Source organism: Mya arenaria, chromosome 2 (genome assembly GCF_026914265.1).
Source record: "Mya arenaria isolate MELC-2E11 chromosome 2, ASM2691426v1".
Taxonomy (NCBI): Eukaryota; Metazoa; Mollusca; class Bivalvia; order Myida; family Myidae; genus Mya; species Mya arenaria.
Genome location: NC_069123.1, coordinates 42,127,834 through 42,154,923, shown reverse-complemented (window position 1 = coordinate 42,154,923; position 27,090 = coordinate 42,127,834). Strand labels below are relative to the sequence as shown.

Sequence of the window (27,090 nt, the reverse complement as noted above, 5' to 3'; positions counted from 1 at the left end):
TTCTTCTAAAATAACATTTATGCTTTTAAATGACAATGTGCTAATCAAATGTGATGAGCAAATGTTGTTGTTGTTTTGTTCAAATAATAAAATTGAAAAGAAATTCCCATTTTTGTTTGTCTCATATACACATCTATTTGTGTAAATGCTATCTAAGATTCTTATATTGCTTTAACCCTAGGAGCTTCAGGGGGCTCGCCCCCTCTGAACCCCACAAGGGCGCAGTCCTTCACTCGTAAAGGGGTGAGCACACCCCTTAATCCCTGGCGGGAAAGTGGCGACAACATTTTAGAACCCAGAGGGAACCCAGAATGCACCATAACACTGGGTCGTATCAATAGTGGTACTAAATAAACACAGATCTATTCAGATACCTCAGTTAAAATCATCATTGTTGCCAGTACTTCTATTTACTCCAAAATAAACAAGATTCCCAAGATTTTATTATATATATTGCACAATAATTTATAAAAAATATCAGAAACATAATTGTTTGGGGTAAATAGCATACACATATTTACAACACAGTATTAGCATAAAATTGACCTTAAAATGTCATAATGATTCATGAACCATTTTTCGTTTCAACATGGAAATCATGTAAAGACTGTTCTTATTATTGCAATAGCATAATAATAGTTAATACTATATTTCCTCAAAAGAAAAAAATATCACTATGTAGATGTGTGCTCAAACGATTGATATCTCCAAAACCCTTATGACCCCGCTGACCTTGACCAGGTTAATCTTGATCATGTTGACAATGACCCTGCTTATATAGAACCTGCTGACCTTTGCATGTTTGTCATGCTTTTAAATGGGTATTAGTTTGTGAATAAATTATAGCTCATATCTGTATTATCAAATGGATAAACTACTGAAACCCTCGACAAGTTGCAACCATTGTTTTAGCAACTGGTAGATTACCATGACGTCAAACCATGCCGATGTACATATTCAAAACTGGTCAACCAATGAAAATATTTACTGCTTATGTTATAATAACCCTCAATAAATTGGATGTTTGTCAAACAAAGCATTTGTAGGTAAGTGTCAAGGTTCATTGCTACGCCACCATCAGCGTGCCTTTTGGTATTCTGATCTTTCGAGATCATGTTATACGACTAAGCAGTTCGTGAAAAAATGATTTTATAAAAGCGAATGTTTTTTCCTGTTTTTGAAAAGATGTATATTTTGCATATGCACCTTTCCTTACATATTTTAATTGCAAAAACATGCAGGTTATCGGATCATTGTTATTTATTATCATGATCCACAGACATCACTTATACATGAAATGTTTTCAGAATTCTCATTTCAGGAAAGTTAGGTGACCAATAAGAAGAATTGTAACGTTTATAGATTTAAGGATACATAGCGAAATTAAAATTTCGAATTGTATCCATGTGGACATGGCTGTCGTTACATTTTTCGATTATAGGTGCGCATTCGCCCCAGTCTCTTTAATGCGGCAGAATCCAAAAGTCCTCGACAAGTCAGTTTTAACACATGTACCAAGCGCTTTTCAAGCGCGTATCCCCTTAAGACCAGCCAAAAATACCAAGTGAAGAAAGAGCCTGTCTGTATGCATATTGAATAAAAATGCTAGAGGCGATATTTTAAGTATTAAATTTGTGTCATTGCATTTAAACCGCAACAAAACCAGAAACAAACATTTCTAGGCGATGAAAATACAAATCAATGTACATAAACCTGTACGACAAGGGTACCAATAAATAATACCTAGGCTAAAGCTCCCAAAAGTTTGTAAAATAATGTGTTTTTATGTGCAATTTTATTAATAAATTGTACTTATTCATTTACCTTCTCTATTAATGCACATTAAGTTTTACCAGCAAAACACATTTCCAGACTGCAGGGCCTTTTTGATACATGGTAATTGTTGGCACTGGACCTTTTTGTACGAAATATTATAAAACATAATTTGACGATTATTATATGGAAAATGAAATTGGTTAAATTGGTTAGTCACTTCTGATTTGAGTAACTTGTCCTTTATATGTCATCAATAAGGCAGATCTATAGTGAAAAATAAAGCATAAGTACCATCAAAAAAATGAGGAAAATAATATAAAGCGATTGTGTATGTTATCGCAATATAATATGTCTAATTCAAATGTCTGATAGCAGAAACGATCATTTGTTTATCCTTGTTTGCGATCTCCGTATGATCATAATGCCCTTTAAACAGCTTATAGAGCCCCGTAAAAGAAACGGGATTTCATATCGAAAGTGTTGGCGACCCGCCTGGTTGCCCCGCTTGTACTTTTTGTTGTGTTTTTAAAGCTGGATCATCTATAGGGATGACTACCATGTCGCTTTAGCGTACTTTGGTTTTCCATTAGCATATCTCGACGACAGTCTTTCAGTGCATCTAGCTCTTTGATTAAAGATTTGAAGCTAGTTGTGTTAACTAAAGTATCTGACAGACCAATGTAGTAATGAATCAAATGTGGTCTATCCTTGCTATTTTCACAATGACACTGACGTATTTTGTCCATACTTGTCAAAATTAGCATGTTTTGTGTTATATCATGGATGGGAACAGGACATGGGTCCATCTACTCAGAGTAACATAACTATAGAAGCAAAAGAAAAATATTTTCAGTTCTATTTCATCCTTCGTTGTGGCATTGCTCGATGCATTTGCCTACATGATGGAAATGCCGGTCCTAGAGATAGGATGTTTTCTTTTGAATAGACGTGTGGTACATTCTATATTCGAACATAACATATATTTATTGTATGTTTGGAGAACAATGCTGCGTCTCCATCGGATCCATTCCATTTATACAATTGGTATGTTGGTATGTTTGACATAAGCATACTTCTGAGAAATAAATTTATTTTCTGTATTTAATGTATTGAGTTGTTTTCTGTTGAAGTGTCATTGCAAATATTGTTCTTAGGTTTGAAAATTGTATTACTAACTTATGAGTATGTTATATGTTATTTTCTCAATAACTGTAAATATCATGAGGTAGACCTACGAAAAAAAGTAGTATACAACTATCTGAAGTAATTTGGAAATTAATCAACTATAGCGATCGTACAACTGCATGCACCATTGATACAATTTACCCGAAGGTTACAAGCATTCGCGACACGGACATATACTGAATACAGTATGGATAAACTCTCGCGACGTTGAATTCTCATTAATAATTCATTGTGTTTAGTTATTAATCAATCTGTGATAGTTTATAGCAGTTTTTCATGGAGATGTCACAGTTAATGAATGAAAATATTTCTGCAAATTAATCGGCATCTGTTATAAATCAAATTGACATGGACGAAAGCCGTCACGCCTAGCCTCGCTGAGGTTGGTCTCCTTCAGGGATTTGAATTAGATATCGGCCTTTATTGCTGCAAATTGTATCGCGTCACCTCATCAGCAATCGGCTAACCAGTGCTAAATTCAATCTTGCGCGATTTATTTAAGATATTTTTTACAGAATCCGGTGAATATGTAATAACCATCTCGGCTTGCATTGACACTCAGGAGGCATGAGGTCTCAAATATACGATTGTGGAGGTTTCGCGCGCATCGCAATGACTTCAGCTCAGTATTCGCAAGTTACATTAATTATCTAGGTCCATCTTTTTGTCGAGGTGGGCATCAGCCAATCAGAAAGTCTGGATCTGCCTTCTTTGGATGAATGTTTTAAGTGACCAAACATGACTTGATATGGATGCAAAGCTACAACTCGGCTTATTGAAACTTCAGACGAGTGTCCGTGTCCGAAGTTGTTGTTATATATAAAAAAAAATCTTTATTTGAGACGGCACTTACCAAAAGAAGAAAAAAATAGTTAAACAATGGCCATGATAAAGTGCTTGTGGATATTATTTACTATTCCTTTATTTTGTTCAGCTGCATTAAATCCCAAACAAGTTCGGGACATCAAGGAAGCCAATAACTTGCTGCGCAAGACTTTAAGTGCATTAAAAGGAGCGCTAAACTTCTTTAGTAGACAATACCAAAATGTTAATTTAGACGCTGTGATCGGAACTAGAATCGTTGACGGTAAGTAATGATCGTTATTCTTCTATTTTGAGTTCTAAATTCCTAAGGTTTCAAAATTGTTTATGGGAAAGCTTAGTTTGTACGCTAAGTACTGGCGTTTACATTTTATCTTATTGTCCATTTTTGTTTTATAAGCGAGTTCAAATACGTGACGTTTTGTATTCCAATATTTTTTTAGTTTTAAGTTACCTTTAAGGTGGAACGCGACTATGAATTTTTTTTCGAGTTACTGTCTGAAAATTGGTATACGAATAGAAGAGCATATGCCCAGTTAGGGACTGTTTTTACTTTTTCAATATTCGGAACAGTTTTGAATCTACGAGTTTTCAAAATATGCCACTGACGTCAAATTTGAGACGTCTGTCATATTTTTGCGTTCCAGCTACAATAACCGATATTTTCATCAATTCTTCGTTTACAGCTATGAAATTTTAACGTCAAGTACGTCTTGTGAAAACGTTCACGCTCATATATTTTTCTTTCTCTTGTTGAACGTCATTGTTTCTAAATACGTCTATAACGTCATTTTTCGCGGGAAAAACGGCGTCGTGTTTCGCTGAAAAAAGTGCGCCTTCTTTAATTCTTGAAAAAACAACTCGTTTAATTTTTGATTTTTTTTAAATACATGTATTCATTGTTTTATTACAAATCGCCTGATATCAAGAAAAGGGTACCTCACCGACTTCGTTTTTGCACAGTATCAAATAATCTAATCCCTATACCTGTTTCTTTTTCAATACGTAGTGTATTTAAACGTTCAGCATGACTTTAATCGAATTGCTTTTGTTTATTAAATGGAAAGATTAGAAATCTTAGAGTGTCTGATCAGTTTTATGTTAGGGATATTTGTTATTGTTGTTGTACAAAATATCTAATTCCACACAAGACGGGCGCTGAATAACCAGCTTTATGAATCAACGACTTAAATCTGGCGGCTATTTTAATGAGGGGCTTTCTTAATTATTAAGCAATCTCATTTGCCAAATTATAATATTTTGATAATACACATCAATAATCGTTCCACTATGCTATGAGCTGTGACTATGCTGATTAGTGCTTTGTTTTTATATAATTATACATCTACAGTAATAACACAACAATAAACGGTTCTACTACTTTATTAGTTACCAATTTCGTTAATAAGTATCAGTAGAGATCTGCAATTATAAGGCTCTAAACTAAGCAAAAGCATAGTAAATCCAGTGTGTGACACTCATTTCATACACAAAATATAACTAACAAACCAAAAAATGATAATCGACAGAAATCTGCATTGTAATAAGCACAAACGGATCCCGGCAGTAGAGGGGGTGCAGCCCCCCCCCCCCCTCCCCTCCCCCTTAAAATCATCCAAGTTTTCTTCTGTATGTCACTATCGGAGAAAAATGTAATAGTATACAGATCTATAAAATACGCGACTATAGAGTTCAGTGTCTTGAATCTAAGTTTGATGTAGTCAATCGGTTATCGTTGAATAAAAACATATACAATTAACAAATTCCACTTATATTGGTAACCATATTATTGACTAAGTTTGGTAGTGAATATAACTCTTGAACATTTTCAACGAGGGTACAAGCAAATTCATGAGACAACTTTCGGCGATGCATTTAATGCCCATGATACAGAAGCCAACATAGCTACCTTATCCCGCACTCAATGTCTCTGCCGTGCGTATTGTACACGTGTGCGTGCGGGCGTGCGTGTGTGTGCGCGCGCGAGCGTGTGTACATACATGCCTGCGCGTGAGAGCGTACATGTGTGTGAGAGCGTGTGTGTGCGTGTGCGTGTGCGGGTGCGTGTGTATGGGCGTGCGTATGATTGCGTGTGTGTGTGTGTGTGCGCGTGCGCGTGCGCGTGCGCGTGCGCGTGCGAGTGTGTGTGTGTGTGTGTGAGTGCGTGTGCGCGTGCATGTGCGTGTGTGTGCGGGAGCGCGAGCGCGTGCGCATATATGCATGCGTGTGCACGCGTGCTTGAGTGTGGTATGGTGTGTGGGGTGCGTTTTTACGCGTGCGTACATGTACGTTTTGTGCGTGTGTTTGTATGTAAGCTATAACAACCCTTAACAAAATGAGCTTATAGTAACTATTTAAAGATGCACACTTACTCTCCCCTCTCAACTCAACTCAATATCTTAATTTTCCCCATGGCTGGACATATTCATAATATATCCAAACATTGATAGACATAGAACATAAATAATATTATATACAATTATAGTACAGTTTAAAATTATAGCATTTTGTTGTTAAAATATTTATATAGGTAGGATATAGCTATATTTAAGTATAAATAAAAAGCTTACATTCTACATGCAAATAAAATAAGTCTATTTGACTTCCATGATAGTAAGGTCGTGTGTGATCTGACGCTTGGATGCAGAAATCTTGTCGAAAACAGAGGTTCTTATGAGAAATACCGAGTTGATTTGAAAGAAATGAGCATAAACATGGTATTTTTACATTATGAGATAAGAGTAGACCACAGTAAATATTTTAGCATTCACCAATAATTTAATGTTTTTGTGCATTCTGTTATTAAACACGCGGTTAAAATCTTTTAACCAGTAATTAATATTTTCCATAAATGCATAATTAAGTAAGAAGTTAAAGTTTTATTAGACAAAATTGATCTTGTTATACATGTTTATGCATGGATTTTGGATAAGCATGTCACTTTAACTATTGTTCATTTATAATCAGTGCTTTAATTATTTAATAATGCTAATTATTCGGAATTCAACAGAAGAAAACAATGTTAAATTATCAATTTAACTAAAATTAACAACAACTGTTATATGTTATTGATCAGTGGTTTATTCAAAACTAAGCTTTTATTAGCGTAAATAATAGTTCGATTTACGTCATGCTAAACGTTTTATAACAATACGTAATGAAAAAGAAACAGGTATAGGGGTTAGATTATTTGATACTGCGCAAAAACGAAGTCGGTGAGGTACCCTTTTTTGATATCAGGCGATTTGCAATAAAACATTGAATACATGTATTTAAAAAAATCAAAAATTAAACGAGCAGTTTTTTCAAGAATTAAAGAAAGGCGCACTTTTTTCAGTGAAACACGACGCTGTTTTTCCCGCGAAAAATTACGTTAAGGACGAATCTTAAATAAATAACGTAAAAGAAGAGAACGAAAAATATATGTGTTTGAACATTTTCACAAGACGCACTTGAGGTTTAAATTTCTTAGCGGTAAACGAAGAATTGGTGAAACTATCGGTTATTGTAGCTGGAACGCAAAAATATGAGACACGTCTCGAAATTGACGTCAGTGGTATATTTTGAGCAGCCATAGTTTCATAACTGTTCCGAATATTGAAAATGTAAAAACAGTCCCTAATTGGGCATATGCTCTTCTATTCGTATACCAATTTTCAGACAGTAACTCGAAAAAAAATCATAGTCGCGTTCCACCTTAAGTACTTTTAAGCTTTAAGTAACAAACTTTTTTTGAATGTTGAGACACACATTTTTACACCATGATCTACAAAACAGTATGGTTATTACTGTTTCATGCCCTGATAATATTTCTAACCTGCCGAATCTAACTTGTAAATTCGTATGATCCCCGTTTGTTTTAAAGTTGTGTGTGTTGTGATTTTTAAGATATTTAGAAATCGTTTTGATATTATTAGGCTTGCTTTTATTTCGTAAATAATTTCGATTTATAAATTGTTACTACACAGAACTTCACATCATACTCTTATCGCTGAGCCTACGACCAAATAGTGTACGATCAACGATCACACATTGATCAAATGTTTTTTTTATATGCGTTCCGGTGGTTTATAGAGATTAATATGTCATAAAAATGACATTTTCACTGCTTCAAACAGTAAAGATATCATTTTCTTATTTTTCACTGTTTTGAAAATTTAGCCCGTACTGCTATCCAAAACAAACATCAGCGCACACAGAGCTGTTGCACAATATCGACTACGTCATTTCCGAAATGACGTTACGTGTGCATACAATTTGACGCGTTTTTCTATAGAACATGCAATTGAATGCCTTTCAAGGGACTGTAAACCAGATTGGCACGAATCTCAGGACAATTATTTAATAAAATGTTTTACTCTTTGATATCATAATTGTAAAAAAAAAATTCCAACATGTAAAAAAAAATCGAGTCGGACACTGGGTTCGAACCGGTGTCGCCAAAATTGCAGTCCAGTGCTGTATCCACTGTGCTACGAAGGCTTACCCTAAACGGTTGGAATATTTAAGCTATATACCTAACTTGGTAATATCACGTGCAAACATCGACTAGCCAATCACGCTTAAGGAATGGATTCTATTAGGAAGACATACCTAGTAAAAAAAACTGGAAAAAAACGAAATAACTGCGAAAAATAAATTAATTATAAACTATGTGGTACTTCAGTTGATAAGTTTCAATGGATTGTACACATCGATACCAAGTTTATGTCAGTTTTCGAAAATTTTCTCTTCGGAAACCATATAATAAATCACGATGTTAGACTAAAACAAACAATTATGCTCTATGCATTGCACTATTCAAACCAACTTTGTCTGAACTGACCGTTCAACCGAGATTGATTCTCAGGGCCCAATGTCTCGAAAAAAAGTTACGACTAATGTAACTGTTATGCCGGGGTCTCGAAACAACCCATACTTTAATCGTTACTTTCGCAGTAATGTCATATCCTACAAGAAGTGTTAAAGGGACTAGACACTAGATTTACGACGACAACCCTAGTAAATTTTGATTTGGAAATATGAGCACAAACTGCGAAAGATGTATGTGTAGTAAGCAATGCTATAAATCATATACACATCAATATCAATTTGATGTATGTAAGTTTTTAACAATTTTCGGTTTTTCTTCCAATTGTATCATCTGGTGTCTAACCCCTTTAACCCAATGTAGTCTTTGTTTTGTGTGTAATATTTAAACATGTATATGCCCTTTAATATGTATATAGGTATATGTATACGTGTACCTTGATCACTATGTTATATGTGTGTCATTGTACTGCAGTATACTCATGTGCATTTCTGCCTCGATGTATTTGTAAATAAACTAAACTAAACTTGAAACCCATGGTTTATATTTAACAACATTGATGGACTTTTCTTTTTGAATATGACTTTTAGGCAGTTTTTCTTTCTTTCTTATTTTATTCCTATCCCAAGAAGGTTTCATCGTCAAACATGTGTTGTTTTCTATGAGATTAAGTCTTATTTCGTCATTGTGATACCGTCGAGAACAAAAAATACAAAGTTAACTATAACAAAACAATGAAACTTGGCTTTGAGTGATTTATTATTTGTTACATGTTTCAAAAACGTCCACGACCATGAGTCTGCAAGAATAAAAGTTTGTAGAAGGGATGCTCATACGAGCATGATACATGCATGGCGTTCTATAGTGCGGTATAGTTCTTGTCACTCTTATGTAAATACGCGTTACACTGTTTTGGAATATATGGTGAACAATTGATTATAAAATAGATGCATCAAACTGCTTAAATGGTTCTAAATCATATGCCAGTTCTAAGGTTTAGTCTTCTCTTCGGATGCTGTAGACATAATTATGTTTGTTTTATAAAAATAATCTGATAGTATTACTTGTAAAAAATACGATATAGCCATGGCTGCAAACGAGATTTTTTTGGTTGTTCGTTGCCATTTGTTGGTATGTTTAAGATAAATATGTGCACATGTAATCTTAAAATCATATAGTGAACTCAAAAGCTGCAAATACAACCCATTGAAACTGCCACATCCTATATAGTGTACCCAAAAAGACACATAAAAAAATATAAAATACATTGTTTTGACATGCTTGCTTGCAAGTCACACTATTTAGTTGAGAAGAGAGAATAAAAACATTTCAAAAACCTGAAGTTTTGTATCTAGATACGGTTGGTTGACTTGCCCAAAATACCATTACAACAAAGAGATATACATCTAAAAAGTGTGGTTTCAAATGGTATGCGAAAGCAATAAAAAAATGAAGAAATCTAAACGAGCCATGAGATGTACAGTTGTCCGGACGGTTGGCGAAGCGGGAAGCATTTTTCGCGCTCCAGTGACCTGAGGAAATAATGAACCACTATTGATAAGCAGCCAACCAATGTAACGTACTCATTTTGTAGCAAACAGTTTTGGTGATGGCTAAATGATGATGATTATGATGATGATGATGATGATGATGATGATGATGATGATGATGACGACGACGACGACGACGACGATGGTGGTGGTGGTGATGATGATGATGATGATGATGATGATGATGATGATGATGATGATGATGATGATGATGATTATGTTGATAATGTTGTTGTTGTCGATGATAACGTTGTTGTTGTCGATGATGATGATTTTTTTCCAGGCTGACTATCTGTATGTCACATTTGTAAAATATAGGCTCTTAGGGTTTAATATGTTGAAAGTGCCCCACTAGCCTGGAACACCAAATAAGTACACGAGTACTTAGCATCCACCGATGAAAAGAAATTCACCTTCAAAAGAGATATTTTCAAAAACATGAGTTAGATTTTGTTATTGAAGAATGTTTTATTTTATGCCCAAAACAGATGATTTGACTTTCAAAACAGACCATGTTTGGTATAAATATTTATATAACATGTTTTGAACGTTAACGGTCTTTAAAACAGTATTAGTGGGCATGTTTGAACGTTCATGGTATTTGAATGACTGGTGGTACATTGGAATTTTGGAAGAACTAAACAAGCATCTGATAGCAAATGAAAACAGCACACTTACTTTCGTGAAATAAAATATATAACAATTATACGTTTTGTTGAACAATGTCATGCAACTGATTGTTAGTGTATAAATTACCTGACGACAGCTGGACATGATGAAGAGTTCCCACGCTTTATCAATTAATACGACTGTTTTATAACTAGTATTGAAGACGGTCAATGGGAAATAAAACATTAGAATTTCCACTAACATACAACTCAAAACTCGAAATAAAAAATGTCTTTAATCATGTTGTAATTGTTTGGTGTTTAATAGTATGCAGCAAATACATATGAGTATTGTATGAAGACAATAGTTATTATTTCGCGTGCGAAATGAAGATTTCCGTCATTGCATGTAATTTTATAACTCTATATTGAAAATAATTTTGAAAACTTAATACTGTTCTGCATTTGATAAAGGGGTTTATGAATACCCGTTATTAATAGTACAACTGAACCCCGCCGAGTGGCTCGAACTCCCAAGAACCGGCAAACATACCTCGATCCTCGAGAAATTCGAGCCAAGTAGGAATGTTTACCTTCAGTATAAAGAACTCGGGCCTTTACATCCAGTTCGAGCCAACGAGAAAATCGAGCCAAGCGAGTTTGAACCAACGGGGTTCGACTGTATAGAGTCACGCGGAAAATATTGCCCACATTGCCCATAAGTTTTTATACTATTAACGAGACTTCGTACGTAACGATAGCACTTAGGCACAAGGAAAGGTTCATACTACCCTCTTATGGCAGTAGTATATGGCTTCGTATGCAGGGGCGGTTCCAGGACTCGACATTAGAGGGGACATAACTTAGGGGCGTAACCATTTCACTTGCGCCCCTGCCTCAGCATTCGGAGCTCCTCGGCCATTTTTATCAACCTCGGATGTATGCCGGTTCATCAGTAGTAGTAGTTCGAAAAAAAATGAATTCTATCATAAATTGAATGTATTGTTTTAGCTTGTAGTTGTAGATCTAAGTTTAAATTGATTGCCAGTGAAGCGTATTATTGCAGACTTCATTAAGATTCCCAAGAGTTAAGTCATTTAATTTAACTGCTAAATTGAAATTACTACGAGATCTACTTGCAGCGTAGTTAAAAGGTACCGATTTCTGACATTGTAAACCGTCCATTAACATCCGAGGTTGTTTTCATTCAAAATGGCCGAGGAGTTCCGAATGCTGCCTCAGAATCGAAATATATTTGGTTTAAAGTGTTGGGAGGGGATCTGTGAGTACTCCCCCTAGAAACAATTTAACACTTTCTAGTCCGAAATGGAGTAATTTGGGCGAATTTTATTACTTTTTTCTCCTATATTAAATAACTTATTGAAGTGGGATGATGCGCTGGATCCGATAGTGGTACGATACGTTCGTAAGAATGAAATATGGTGCGTTGATTTCCGTAAAGATGGACACTTGTTAAACGTCCAAATTGAATCTTCCTTGTCAACTGGCTAGTATACAATGTGCATAATGTTTTCAGCAAAAAAGCCTGATGAACTATGACTAACTTAATAACCGGACAATGGGTATAAAATCAATGTTCACAATTTGTCAGGTTTCTCTACAGTGGTCGGTAATGGCCCTAATAAAGGAATACAGACTTTGAACTGAGGAAACTGAAACTCTGGAAACATCGTTTTTAGTTCTTAATTAACGTCTTAGTTCTTAATTAAGGATACTTTCATGATTCAGTTATGATACATTTCACGAATGACTTGCCAATGATCAGACGGATTATGTTTTTGTACAATTAACAACACAAGGGCCAGAGATACTTTCTTTGATACTGTTTATATATACTTTGGTGGGAGAGGCTTTTTAATTATTATTTTCCAAATGGCGACTGCAGTTATGTTCTGGAAGATAAAAATAAAAGATTATTTATCAGGTATCAGTATTTGTTAGGATGATCATACCTTTCTCGTCAATTGTAAAATTAAATGTTATTATAAAGAAGGTTATAGGTTCCGAAGTTCGTGTGTAATCCTTTGAATACCAAATGCACCAGGCGCCAATTTCTCGAAACTTCTTAAGCTTAACAGGCTTAAGTAGCTTATTTCAATAAGCCAAATTACATACGGAAATTGAATTTTGATAAATGAAAAATGGTTTATTTTGATAATCATATTGATAATTCCTATCTGAAGTATAAAAATTCTTAAAGAAGTTAATATTATGAAATTTATTGAACACCAAAAATAGTGAGCTTAGCTTAATCCTGTTATAAGGGACTTAAGAAGTTTCGAGAAATCGGGGCCAGGAGTTTAAACATGTATATGAAATAATTGATGATCCCTGCAGTTGACATGAATGGCTGAGACTGGTTAACCTTGTTCAAAACATTTGAACGATTTTTGTAAAAAAACAAAACACTTTCAAATAAAGACAAAAAAAGAAACCAAAAACTGTTTTATGATTTATTATATGCTTTAACTATGCGCTCACACAGTTTTGTCTTAAACACTCTATATACGTGTTCTTGTTTGCAATCACTGGTTATTGACAATCACAATAAAAGGCATCAGGCTCAATTCCTCAGTGTATTTCGATAATCTGTCACGAAACGCGCATTTCCATTGATAAACGATCGGCCATATAAGACAACAGATTGGCATCAATAGATGACTTCGAATGACAGAGTGGCGACAGGATAATTTCAGCAGCTAATGTTATCATTGTTGCACATAGTTCGTTGAAGACGTAATATACATAGTCATGTATTCACAGACGCCTTAGTCACTTTGGCCAATGAAGTGATTCAACGTATATACATTACATATAAACAGTTTACAGAGTGTTGACTTCTTACTAGCCTGAAGTTATCCTTTAACTATAATTTTATTTTGTTCGTTCGCTTTTGACAATCACGATTACCACTAGAACTTACATTCCCTATATTCTAAAACAGCATACTTACACAGTCTTCTTGTAGATGAATTGTATTTCTCAACGTTTCAAAGCATTCAAGACTGGAATATTGACTTGTATACCATATTTTAAGGATATTTGAAAGTGCTGCTAAACCACATCGACTATGAGCAGGAGTCGTGGCCCCTTGATGAGGACATACTGCAGGCGATCAGGGACGTACAGAGCATGGCCATGGACGTCAGCGATAAGGCCATTCCCTTCGTTGAGATAACAGACCCGCCCTACTATAGAAGTAAGTCTTCAAAAGTCAGTTAATTTGATTTCAAGCGAATAATGCGTTTTATGGAGTTGTTGCTGGGGTGGGGGGTCAAATAAGAATAAAGAAAAAAAATATATAAGTTATTTGATACTATTCAATAGTCAACTGATTTAGGACGTGATACGAACAAATATAGAAAATTTAGTCAGTGCGAGTCAGCAAAAAAGTGCTATATAACCAAAGCCAGCAAATAACACATGGCGTAATTTATTGAATAAAAAATATTATTCACAAATAAGAGTTTATTCTTTTTTTTCTAGTGCTCGGAACACTTATTCAGAGGGACTTTTGGGCCATAGACTTTGCGAGCAAGGATCTTTCCCCGAAGGATTTCTACTCTGCGTGGCTGCCGCGGCCTGGTGAGTCTATGGCAGAGGAGGAGTCGGACAACTGTATCACCGAACTGCTGGGCACAGGGTAATTCCAAATACTTACTATTGTTTCATCGTATTTACTGAAGCTATACGGGTCCATTTCATAGTCAAAAACGTTCACTTTATCGACTAAAAGAAAGAAAAACCAGTGCTTAATCTCTGTTCACCTAAGGTCTTTTCAAATATACCACATTGGAGTACTGTTTATTAAGTGTAATCGGGTAATTCGTTTATTTGGGTGCCCTTTGACTTAAGAGTAATACGATTCGCATTAAAATGGCAGTTTCGACTAACCGTAATACCCAATCAGTGAATGCATTGCAATGTTTCGTTTTAGGAGCGTGTATTAATGACTTAACTACAGAAACAACCCTATCAAAAGGTTATCACAAGGCTAGCCTATTTGCAATAATAATTTGCAGCCTTAAAAAATACACACCACAACCTACAGCACACAGAAAAACAACTGTGTCTTGTTGAGTGGCACGAAACTCAAAAAACAAATCGACGTTCGAACTCCATATAGCTGTCGTCAATTTTTGTGTTTTTTTTATTGCCATGACTTTGTAATTTATGGAACATTTTCATTTTTGCACTGGGCTATGTCTATATTTGTTCTATTTACGTTTGTCGTTTACGAGGTTTATCCATAACGTTCTGAGGCACTTTCGTTTTAAGACAAAATACGCGGTAATCATGTAACACTATAATGAGTTACCATTTGCTATATGCGCTACCAAGGAAGATGTCACTTAAAATTGACGCCCGTATTTACCATTTTGTTTTAGTGATGGGACATCCACTACTGCATTATTGTGGTATACCAGTGATGTCCGATTTTTAGTATATTGTTCATTGTACACTGTCCACGACCAATCCATTCTCTAATGTTAAGTGCTCTAATGCAAGTACGTCGATCTTACAAAACAATTTAATAACACAACGACGTGTTCATTAAGATTCTCGGAAGATCTGAACTGTCATTGTTTGATGACTGCCAAGAAAAAAACAACGCTGTCATGTTAACGGTCGCGAGAGAGAAACCAGTCACTGTATTGATGCTTCGTCAGTTTGGCATTTATTTCTACGAAATGCACACTTAAAATCATATTTGCTGTTCGTCAGCGTCAAAAGGCGCAATATGTATATTAGAAGTAAAATCAGGTGTGTAACTTAATTTGAATGACTATGTCACATAATATGAATGACAATGTTCAAAATATCTGTAAATGGCGTCGATATTATAATGAGGCCGACGCCAAAATAATAATGTCGTCTGCCCAGTTTGGGTCATAAAACTCGTGTTACTTTAGTATAACTGAAAACAATATTTTGTTCATTTTAAAATATGCGCCACCCACTTATACATATGAAAGATAAATGGAAAGATCTTATTTATTTTACTATCATTAACATTTATATATAATTCATGGTAGCTCGGTGAAACACACCAACACAGGCAATTACACTACAATACCTCAACATGGTGACGTAGGAAATTTTAATTATTAAAGGTGCAAACGAACCATTTGGACATGTTGTTGGCCTAATTTCACACATTCAAGAATAACAGTATGATTGATATATTTAAACAGTTGCTATAGCATTGTATATATAAACTAGCGTCAAAGGCAAGCAGTGGATGTCTGTATCATATTATGTTTAAAATATCTTTCTTTATGACGTTATTATTAGTTTGTCATAACAGCTTCATTCTCTCCAAAGTGCACATAATATTATTTATAATGTACTTTGACGCCATATTATAAGCAAAGGTTCTGCAAAGGTTTTCCAACCTCTTTCAGCATGAACACGAAGGGGCCATCGGGAACCTTGTTTCCACATGGCGTAGTTCAAATCGACATACCTCTTGTCGTCTTGGTAACATAAAAAATCCTGGTTTTAGTGTTTATGCATGACTTACTTCAGACCGAAAACGAAGGCGAACGGGTATAAATTTCCTTGTTACATTGCCTATGCATGGCCTATTTCAAACCGACCACGAAGGCGTTGTGCCACATATTGTCATGGTTACATTGCCTATGCATGGCCTATTTCAAACTGAACACGATGGTGTTGTGCCACATATTGTCATGGTTACATTGCCTATGCATGGCTTATACCAAACCGATCACGAAGGCGTTGTGCCACATATTTGCCTGGTGACATTGCCTATGCATGGCCTGTTTCAAACCGAACACGATGGCGTTGTGCCACACATTGGCCTGGTTACATTGCTTATGCATGGCCTATTTCAAACCGAACACGATGACGTTGTGCCACATATTGTCCTGGTTACATTGCCTATGAATGGCCTATTTCAAACCGAACACGATGGCGTTGTGCCACACATTGGCCTGGTTACATTGCCTATGCATGGCCTATTTCAAACCGAACACGATGGCGTTGTGCCACATATTGACCTGGTTACATTGCCTATGTATGGCCTATTTCAAACCGAACACGATGGCGTTGTGCCACATATTGTCATGGTTACATTTTCTATACAAAGCCTATTTTAGACGTGATGCCATATATTGTCCTAATTACATTGCCTATGCAAGGCCTATTTCAAACCGAATACGATAGCGTTGTGCCACATTATTGTCATGATTAAATTGCCTTTGCATGATCTATTTCAAACTGAACACGATGGCGTTGTGCCACATATTGTCCTGGTTACATTGCCTATGCATGGCCTATTTCAAACCGAACACGATGGCGTTGTGCCACATTATTGTCATGGTTAAATTACCTATGCATAGCCTATTTCAAACCGAACACGATGGCGTTGTGTCACATATTGTTCTGGTTACATTGCCTATGCATGGCCTATTTCAAACCGAATACGATGGCGTTGTGTCACATTTTGTTCTGGTTACATTGCCTATGCATGGCCTATTTCAAACCGAACACGACGGCGTTGTGTCACATATTGTTCTGGTTACATTGCCTATGCATAGCTTATTTCAATGTGAACACGATGGCGTTGTGTCACATATTGTTCTGGTTACATTGCCTATGCATGGCCTATTTTAAACCGAACACAATGGCGCTGTGTCACATATTGTCCTGGTTACATTGCCTGTGCAGGACCTATTTCAAACCGAACACGATGGCGTTGTGCCACACATTGGCATGGTTACATTGCCTATGCATGGCCTATTTCAAACCGAACACGATGGCGTTGTGCCACATATTGGCCTGGTTACATTGCTTATGCATGGCCTATTTCAAACCGAACACGATGGCGTTGTGCCACATATTGTCATGGTTACATTTTCTATACAAAGCCTATTTTAGACGTGGTGCCATATATTTTCCTAGTTACACTGCCTATGCATGGCCTATTTCAAACCGAACACGATGGCGTTGTTCCACACATTGTCCTGGTTACATTGCCTATGCATGGCCTATTTCAAACCGAACACGATGGCGTTGTGCCACATATTGTCATGGTTACATTGCTTATGCATGGCCTATTTCAAACCGAACACGAAGGCGTTGTGCCACATATTGTCATGGTTTCATTTTCTATGCATGGCCTATTTCAGACGTGGTTCCACATATTGTCATGGTTTCATTTTCTATGCATGGCCTATTTCAGGCCGAACACGATGGTGCGATGCCACTATCGCCTTGGTTACATGTTTATTCATTATCGTTTTCAAACCAAACACGAAGGTGCGATGCCACATATCTTCTTGGCAGCATTGCTTATGTATGGTCATTTCCGACCGAATGCGATAGCGCAATGCTACATATCTTCAAAACACAGTGCCATATATTCATCTTATGAGTGGTCTTTCCAAACCGAACTCAAAGGTGCACATGGCATATTTAAGACCGAACACAAAGGCGATATGCTATACACCGTCTTGGTAAAATTGTTAATTCAAGGTATATTTCAGACCGAACACAAAGGCGCGGTGCCACATATCGTCCGGATGCTGGGAAAAAATGACCAAGCTAGGCTACAGTCGCTACTCGCTTACTCACCAGACATTCTATCTCCTTATCGCCTATCAGGTAAGCCGTGTGTGTGAGCTTCTTAACCCTAGCCTTCGGGTTACACAAATTCGGCGGGCATGAAAAATGTGCAAATGTTTTATATGAAAGTTCAAAATCTTCCATGTGCAATACTTCGTATTCTGTTGACGTATGAACACCGGTTGTAGATTTAGAACATTTTAAACCTTAAGTCTGAAGTTTTACCTCGTCCATGGACGTGTCTGCCATGGTTATAACGTGAATCCAAACGTTTCCCTAGTGTGCAGTCTGGAACTGAACATGTTAGGCTTCCTCTACATATAAAGGCAAAATGTTGTTTTGAACGTAGCGATGCCTCACATAACCAACCCACTTAGGATGACACTGCCCCCAACTCTCAAACCTCGACTGTCAAATAGTTCTCAGTTGTTGTGACAGTTCGTTTGTGTCGGCATGGACTGTGCTTATGTAGTACATACAGTGAGGTTCTTTTAAATAGTGTTCGTTGTTTGGGTGATTTAAATGTAGCATTACTAAGTTTAAAACGACATTTTGTAATCAAAGTCTACTGGTTTAGTCGATCATTTAAATTGAGATCACAACTTAAATCTATTATACAATGTTTTATGTTTTTTCTACTTGTTAATCTCAATAAATTGATATTTTTCTGTGTGTCTTTCCTGATAAGCCCAAATTATTTGCAACATAGATGTGGAGTAGATTCTTGCCTGATTTAAAATCTAGCTTTCACAAATAATATGTGAACAATTGAAGTTTAATAAGTCCAAAATTATGGTGTTGGATTGTTCGCAAAATGTAGATAATATCCAATTTGATTGTAGCATTTGCCCTCATGTTGTCCATAAAAAGAACCTTATCCTAGAGCTAAGACCTTTTGTAATTACAACGAGACAATATAATTATGTTAGAGGACCTTCCTGTCCGTATAAGTTAGCGACAATGTGCTGGCAGTGGAAACACCTACCTATAAATTTCACCAGCGTCAAGTCTCGTTCCAGGTTATTATAGCTAGACGGTCACCAAGGGAACACCCTTAAGCTTTTTATATCATTAAAGTTATTGGCAGTCCTGTTGTTTTCCTCGTTGTCATTTGCGGGGGCACCTTTCACCAGATGCTTGTTTTGGCTCCTGGGAATTCACTCACATTTATATTTTGCTTGCATCTTGTAGTCACTCAATAGGCTGAGACTTAGAAAGAAATGAATTTGCCATCGGTTGCTGTCATTGCAATTATTTCATTTTGTAAAGTGGTCTCAAACTTAATTACGAACTAGGCATCGCATGTGCTATATTGTTGAAGAAGTTCATTATCGTACGCGCGGTTTAGTATTTTATTATTATTATAAATATAAATGTATGCATATGCATATAAGTAACAACAACTTAGTACTCAGTTGTTGGATTATTATAAGGATAGACAAGTTGTTGTTAACTAGCAGTCACAAAAATATACGCCAATTGTAAGTCAGGGTCTGAGTTTTACCAAAATGTATAGAAATTAATAGCATACGGCTACTGTTGACATTCTTTGTTTTTAATTAACGATTGACTCTCAGTGTGTGTATATTAAGTAATAAGTTATGTCATTAATGCTACGTCGGAATGCAGTATTTTGTTTCAAATGAAGACTTTAAACAGAGATAACTTTTCAACATTTTAAATGAAACAAAGGGCAGTCTATGCAGCTCGTTTTAGTACCAGAGTTTGATTAGGTGATTAGTTTCCTCTAACACTTCGCCAACCTGTTTCAAAAATAAAGTTTTGACAATTACTTGTGAGTCTGCTTTCACCATGTCAATAGCTTTAATATACGTGTTAAATGTATTCTGTCGTCTGAAACATGTCACTTACCACCACGTCAATGATTTTGTCAGTTATCTGAATAATTTATCAGTAGAATACGCGCAAAATAGCAGAAGATACTTTGCATGATATTTCATCAACTAATGAAAGTGACATATCGTGATTGCTGTTTGTTTAATCACTGCCATCTATGTTGCGTGAAAACTTGCCCTTAATTTGAAAAACAAAACAAGTGATTGAGTGGGTTCCCTAAAACAGCTTTATATAAAATTTGGATCGGTTCTCAATTCCCATTAATGAGCATAGCAACAAATAGATTGTGTATGTTATTCAAATGAAAATGCTTAATGTTTTCTATTTTAAGAATTTCATCACAAATTATATGCTTTAAGCAATTGAGTATAATTGAAACATTTTAATTATAACTCATTGACAAGTATCATTCTTTCTATATTTTGTTTTGAATATTGATCACCAACTACCAACATTTTCATCGGATAATTTGCGAGTAATAGAGTCTAAAACGTGTAAACATTAAAGATTTAGACGCAATCTATCCTGTAACATGGTTAAATGAGTGGAGTGAGTTATCGAGTGTTTAAATAATTCGAATTAACTGGAACTCGGTTTTTCAATTAAAAATAATACCGAACTAGTTTTAATATAATTTATTCAAACAGTTTCAGAGGTCATCGCATTTACAAAATCTTTAACTTAGGATTGAGGACGAAGACAATTACAGATGTTCAGCGTCTTTCCTTATGAACTCAAAAAAATCAAAAATATTCGCAGAACGCAGCTTAAGAGTCGAAAGCAGAACACATACATTATCAATATAAATGATTTCATTCAATATTAATATCGAGTTGATCGTCGTGTGAGTATTTAACTAACTAACTAACTTATAAATATGTAGATGGAATGTAGCGAGGAGATGAACCAACAACGAACCCTGCATAGCCAGCCGCCACCCGCCGAGCTCGTGAACCAGTTCTGTGCCTCAACCTACCTCGAGTCCAAGAGTATCGAGGAGCAGGGATTCCCGCAACTTAAACAGGACCTATTCATGGAGCAAGGTATACAGGGCTAAATGTAGGTTGTGTCTTGGTACAATATGAATATTTTAGATCCGGTAGTTCCCCTGTATGTCTTACAATTGTACAGCTACTGCTTGGCTTGTCCGAGGAAGATCATGTTTAGGGATACCCGCAGCAAAGGCAGAACCTCTTGACAGAGCCCGACATAAATAGCAGAGTAAAGGAGCATTCTTTCGATTCAATCTTTGCTCAGGCCAAGTACGATAAACATGGCAAGGGTTTCCTCCGGTTCGCTTTTTTGTTTCTTTAAAGAGATAGTATTTATGTACAACATTCCCAGCTTACGCAGGACTTCTTGACAATGTTTGGAATGGTTGAAAGCGTTTTATTTGCTTATTTATACAATGTAGCAGTTGTTGCTTTTGCCCGGAGTTCGATGTAGGTGGCTTCGTTCCGGCGTGTTTTCTGTTACAACAACATAGACAGTCATGCAAATACAGTTTAAAAGTTCTTATTTCCAATAATCTAGGCATCAGTTGTACCATATATTATGTTTGTATCTGCTCTTTGCACAGCGACACTTAATGACAATTTACCTTGGCGTGTTACCTCACAACCATATTATATTGAATTAGTTGTAAAGATGTAAATTATTCTAACACATGGCAATGTATAGCAGAAGTAAATTTAATTATTCCAAAAGGCAATATATTGTGTCGAGTGAAGACGCGACATATAGGTAATACTGTTGGCCTTTATTGTGGCCACAGGGTCGACAAAGGCGATGGCGTTGGCAGTGAAGGTGACGATGACAGTGTGAGGACGTATAATTTCTCTGTCAATTTCGATATCAGGGCTAATTGACGCCGTAACTGTCGATTCATGCCCTTTTTACGTTCCAAAAAATGAGGCTTATGCCTGGTGCAGACAATAACTAAAGCATTTATAATACAGTTATGATAAAACAGTGTTTATGGTTACAATATCTCAGTCAAACGTAATCCCCAGAGTTATGTCCCTTTGACGTGAACAGATAGTAGTTTGTTTTTGTCCTGTAAAGAAAAATACTAAAGTATCTTTTATCCAGTTATGATGAAATTTGCTGACAGTGTTTATGGGCATGGTGTCTCGGTCGACATCTATCGCGGGGCAGTTAACCTCAGTTCCTCCATAGTTATGCCCCTTTTTACATTAGAATAAAGCTGCCTCGCTTACTGTTAAAGGTTATGATGCGAATGGTTCTCATTTAACTACGAAATTTTGCTCGCTTAACATTATAGTCTGTATTGCAGACGGTTGGCGCTCCAAACAGGCGGCACATTCCATTCCGCGGAGTTCTAGTTACAATAATTACTTCTTCATTGAAGTTCAGCCAACGTGCACATTATCTATTTTTTCTGTTTGAATAATTATTTAGATGAAGTTAGGATAGAAAACGTTTAAAACTAATAAGTCATCTCTAGTTATTGATGCTCTCCCTTCGATAATTGTATGCGTTAAGGGCTTCGTGGATGAAAATGAACTTCTTTATAACACAAGGCTCAATATTACATGCTTTTTAATTAGTTTAAATGGAATTGCATGTAAAATCATTTTATTGATTAAACCAGTTATTATATAAAAAACAAGCTTTAAACAATATCAAACTTCCAGTCAGAGCGGTTAAAAGATGATCTTTAAGCTATCTCATCCTTACATTATGTATGTGTTTTTAATATTCGTTGTACGAGGAATGTTCATAGAATGCATTATCATTTTAAAAACTAAACGCATTCATTATTATGATTTGCATGGCCTGAATTGGCGAGAATAATTTAAACATATGGTGAACGTGTCGTATCGTTTAAGCTGCATTGTGTGGGTTGGCTGGGTACCGTTGGTTTTTCTCACCCGATTGGCTGCAGACTATCCTCTCCTGGCAAGACAAGGAAACAGGCTGCTTCAAGGGTGCAACAATACTCGAGAATCAAGTCCGTGAGTACATTCGACTGATCATGCTGACATAATGGACCACAATATCACAGGTCAAAGAAAGTCTAATCACAATTTCAATCTTAACCCCTTTTACCACATTTTTAGACGAAAGAATGTACTTGAGTAATTGTAAATAACTATGACGTGTACTTAATCACATATTTTCCTGTAAAATATTTTTTTCGTTGAAACCTTTATATATAAATAGTTGTTGTGTTTTTTTAATCTATGAGAGAATGCGGTTTTTAAAAGTGTAAAAACATATACAATTTTGATATGTAGTAAATGAGATGAGATTCCTATTCGACTTGAGTTGTTTTGTTATATTGAGTTAAGGGTGTTTGTATTCATTCAGCGCCTAATTGCTGGTTACTTGTTTTAATTACCTCACAATAGATTGCGTTTTAGAGGTTCATACAAAGTGACTCTGCAGAACAGTTTCTTAATTAGGAAACACAATATTTACACACAAACACAGGACACAAACTTGATATTCCAACATAAAGTGCAAAATAGTTCTTACTTTTCAAAACATGCAATTAAGTTATATGGCCGCATTAAACCGAAACCATAATTTCTTTGGCAGGTATGCGCAAGCCTGCAGGGGGCGCCCAACTTCCGGTGTCACGTGTAAAACGGGAGGAGCGGATCTTACCGGACGGCTGCCTCTGTCACCGGACCACTGTGGCTGCAGGCGCCCTCGCTGCTTACGTCCGCTACATAGCTGAATACATGCAGATGGTATTTCAAAGGGAACAGCTTCCGGAATAAATCAAACCAATGAATGGATTTGTGTGTTCCTGTGTATTTCTTAGAGAACTATAGAAGATAACTTAATTGACAACAATGATGATAAAAGACATGGTGTTTTAAAACATTCTAAAAATGTGTTAAATGTTATGTATTTATTAAATTAATAAATACATTTATAAATTAAGTCATCAGATTGAGACCTTTTTTAAAATGTAAACCTTATTGTATATCCAATTATGAATAAGATACCTATAATATAATCTATAATGTTAAGATGTGTTTCCTTGTCACTATGGTGTTTGAAATAGTTAATCCGATGCATCTTCTTTTCATTTTCATATGATATAATATCCAATCGTTGCGTCCTATTATTTAAACTGCGCTACATACTGGGCTTTCCGGTTACCTTACCCAAAAAAAAATAAACATGGTCGGAATGCTTGTCTGCATTATATCTTGCATGTTTTTTAATACGTCAAATATTTCCACGTCATAAATTCTACATTTTTTTTCATATCTTGATGAAACTTGGTCAGAATATTTGTCTGCATAATATCCTGTTAATCTTGTATGACGATAAATATGGAAGGTAGTTGGAAGTATGGGATTCGAAATATTCGACTAGTTGCCAGTTGAGGATTCGGAAGATCCACTATATAGTATCCAGATGTTGATGTTGATATTTAGCTAGACAAGCATTTCCAGTTGGTTATTTGCAAATATCCTACTACCAATCAGTTGGTAGTTGAGGATTCAGATTTTCGAATGTTCAACTGGTGAATGGAGAAAAAAAATACTGAAATAAAATAGAGTTTCTCATGAAAAATATGTGTCTTTATGCAAAAAAAAACATATATTTGGCGTATGATTTCTTCACATGTGTACCTTTCAACCATAAAACAAGGCGAAATCTGAATCCTCAATTACTAACTTCCAACTACTGTCATTTATCTTATGCCTAAAGAAGAACGTTCTCGCTGGTTATTAGAGTGATTTCCCTTGGTAAACATTTTGCTCAAAATTAAACACGTTGACATTATTATCGTTGATTGTATAATTATACTGTAGAACAAAGTAAACTAAATTGGATAATCAACTTTCCATAGACGAAATGATAGAAACAAAATAGCATGTGCATTGAAAACTGAATGAAAAACTATTCCTTCATAATCATTCCACTAGAAAACTAGTGCGCTTTCAGAGCTAAATCAAATGTCCAGTTACACGGCACTTTGAGATTATAGTGACTGATCAATGCGATAATAAATTGAATGTATACATGGTCAATGGCATTGGTCAATGTTGCAATTGTTTTTAAATCTTGATGTTATAACACTTCCACACACAGTTTTACAAGCTTAATAAAATAAATAAAATGTTATTTTTCTTCTGTTGTATCGCAAAAAAGGTTGATTTTAAGGTACAGAAAGGAATTGAAATCTTGGATAGTGGCATATCGAACTAAAATGGTCTCTTAGATATGCCTGTTTGTTCCACTGCCATATCTGTCGTTATCAGTTATCTTCAATGATAACAGAACGCATATTCATATACATGATGTTTGTCTTGTTTAATGCAATTTAATTCGATTTGTTCTGGAAATTGAAAATTGTATTGGTAAGATGATACATTTTAATACTGAGTTATTATCTAAAATAACATTGCATTAGTATTTAAGGTGATCAATGCTAATGTTCAGATAGTGCATTGGTAAAATGATCGAGTCTAATGTTCAGATATTGCATTAGTATTTAAGGTGATCAATGCTAATGTTCAGATAGTGCATTGGTAAAGTGATCGAGTCTAATGTTCAGATATTGAATTGGTAAAGTGATCGATTCTAATGTTCAGATATTGAATTGGTAAAGTAATCGATTCTAATGTTCAGATATTGAATTGGTAAAGTGATCGAGTCTAATGTTTAGATATTACATTGGTAAAGTGTTCGAGTCTAATGTTCCGATATTGCATTGGTAAAGTGATCGATTCTAATGTTCAGATATTGAATTGGTAAAGTGATCGAGTCTAATGTTTAGATATTACATTGGTAAAGTGATCGAGTCTAATGTTCAGATATTGCATTGGTAAAGTGATCGAGTCTTATGTTCAGATATTGCATTGGTAAAGTGATCGAGTCTAATGTTTAGATATTGCATTGGTAAAGTGATCGATTCTAATGTTCAGAAATTGCATTGGTAAAGTGATGGAGTCTTATGTTCAGATGTTGCCTTGGAAAAGTAATCGATTCTAATGTTCAGATATTGCATTGGTAAAGTGATCGAGTCTAATGTTTAGATATTGCATTAGTAAAGTGATCGATTCTAATGTTCAGATATTGCATTGGTAAATTGATCGTGTCTTATGTTCAGATATTGCATTGGTAAAGTGATCGATTCTAATGTTCAGATATTGCATTGGTAAAGTGGTCGAGTCTTATGTTCAGATATTGCATTGGTAAAGTGATCGAGTCTAATGTTTAGATGTTGCATTGGTTAATGATCGATTCTAATGATCAGATATTGCATTGGTAAAGTAATCGAGTCTTATGTTCAGATATTGCATTGGTGAAGTAATCGAGTCTTATGTTCAGATATTGCATTGGTAATGTAATCGAGTCTGATTTCCAGATATTGCATTGGTAAAGTGATCGATTCTAATGTTCAGATATTGCATTGGTTAAGTGATCGAGTCTTATGTTCAGATATTGTATTGATAAAGTGATCGAGTCTTATGTTCAGATATTGCATTGGTAAAGTGATCGATTCTTATGTTCAGATATTGTCTTGGAAAAGTGATTGTTATTTTGCATTGTTAAAGTGACCAATTCTGTTGTTCAGATATTGCAATGGTAAGTGATTGTTGTATAACATGATGTTAATATCAGTTACATTATATTGGCAAAGTGGTTAATTCTTAGTATATCTTAGAGCTCATTTTGGCGATCCACAGAAAAATGGAGAAAGTACAGCGAGGCCGCAGGTGTTCGCACTTATTTAACTCACTAGCTTCGCATTTAATGTCGTCATGTGGTATTTGTGCGCGAACGGTTGAACAGCTTAATTTAATAAGTAAATGAGTCTGGTGTGATGGTAAATTGTTGCGGCTTTGTAAATATTTCATACCAGCAAATAAAATAAAAT

General features: G+C 35.6%; 1 protein-coding gene across 1 annotated transcript; it reads left to right on the top strand.

The window, feature by feature from the left end:
- Positions 1-3,581: 3,581 nt before the first annotated feature.
- On the top strand, positions 3,582-25,270 carry LOC128223924 (UPF0764 protein C16orf89 homolog). The gene is made up of 7 exons (XM_052933402.1): positions 3,582-4,048; positions 13,810-13,971; positions 14,259-14,415; positions 18,284-18,401; positions 21,103-21,262; positions 23,072-23,197; positions 23,784-25,270. The coding sequence occupies exons 1-7, from the start codon at positions 3,841-3,843 to the stop codon at positions 23,966-23,968; spliced, it is 1,116 nt and encodes a 371-aa protein (XP_052789362.1). The 5' UTR covers positions 3,582-3,840; the 3' UTR covers positions 23,969-25,270.
- Positions 25,271-27,090: the final 1,820 nt, after the last annotated feature.

Coding starts and splice junctions, on each gene's coding strand:
- LOC128223924 (XM_052933402.1), top strand. CDS start 3,841: ATGGCCATGATAAAGTGCTTGTGGATATTATTTACTATTCCTTTATTT. Junction 13,972..14,258: donor AGACCCGCCCTACTATAGAA/GTAAGTCTTCAA, acceptor TTTTTTTTCTAG/TGCTCGGAACACTTATTCAG. Junction 18,402..21,102: donor ATCTCCTTATCGCCTATCAG/GTAAGCCGTGTG, acceptor ATAAATATGTAG/ATGGAATGTAGCGAGGAGAT.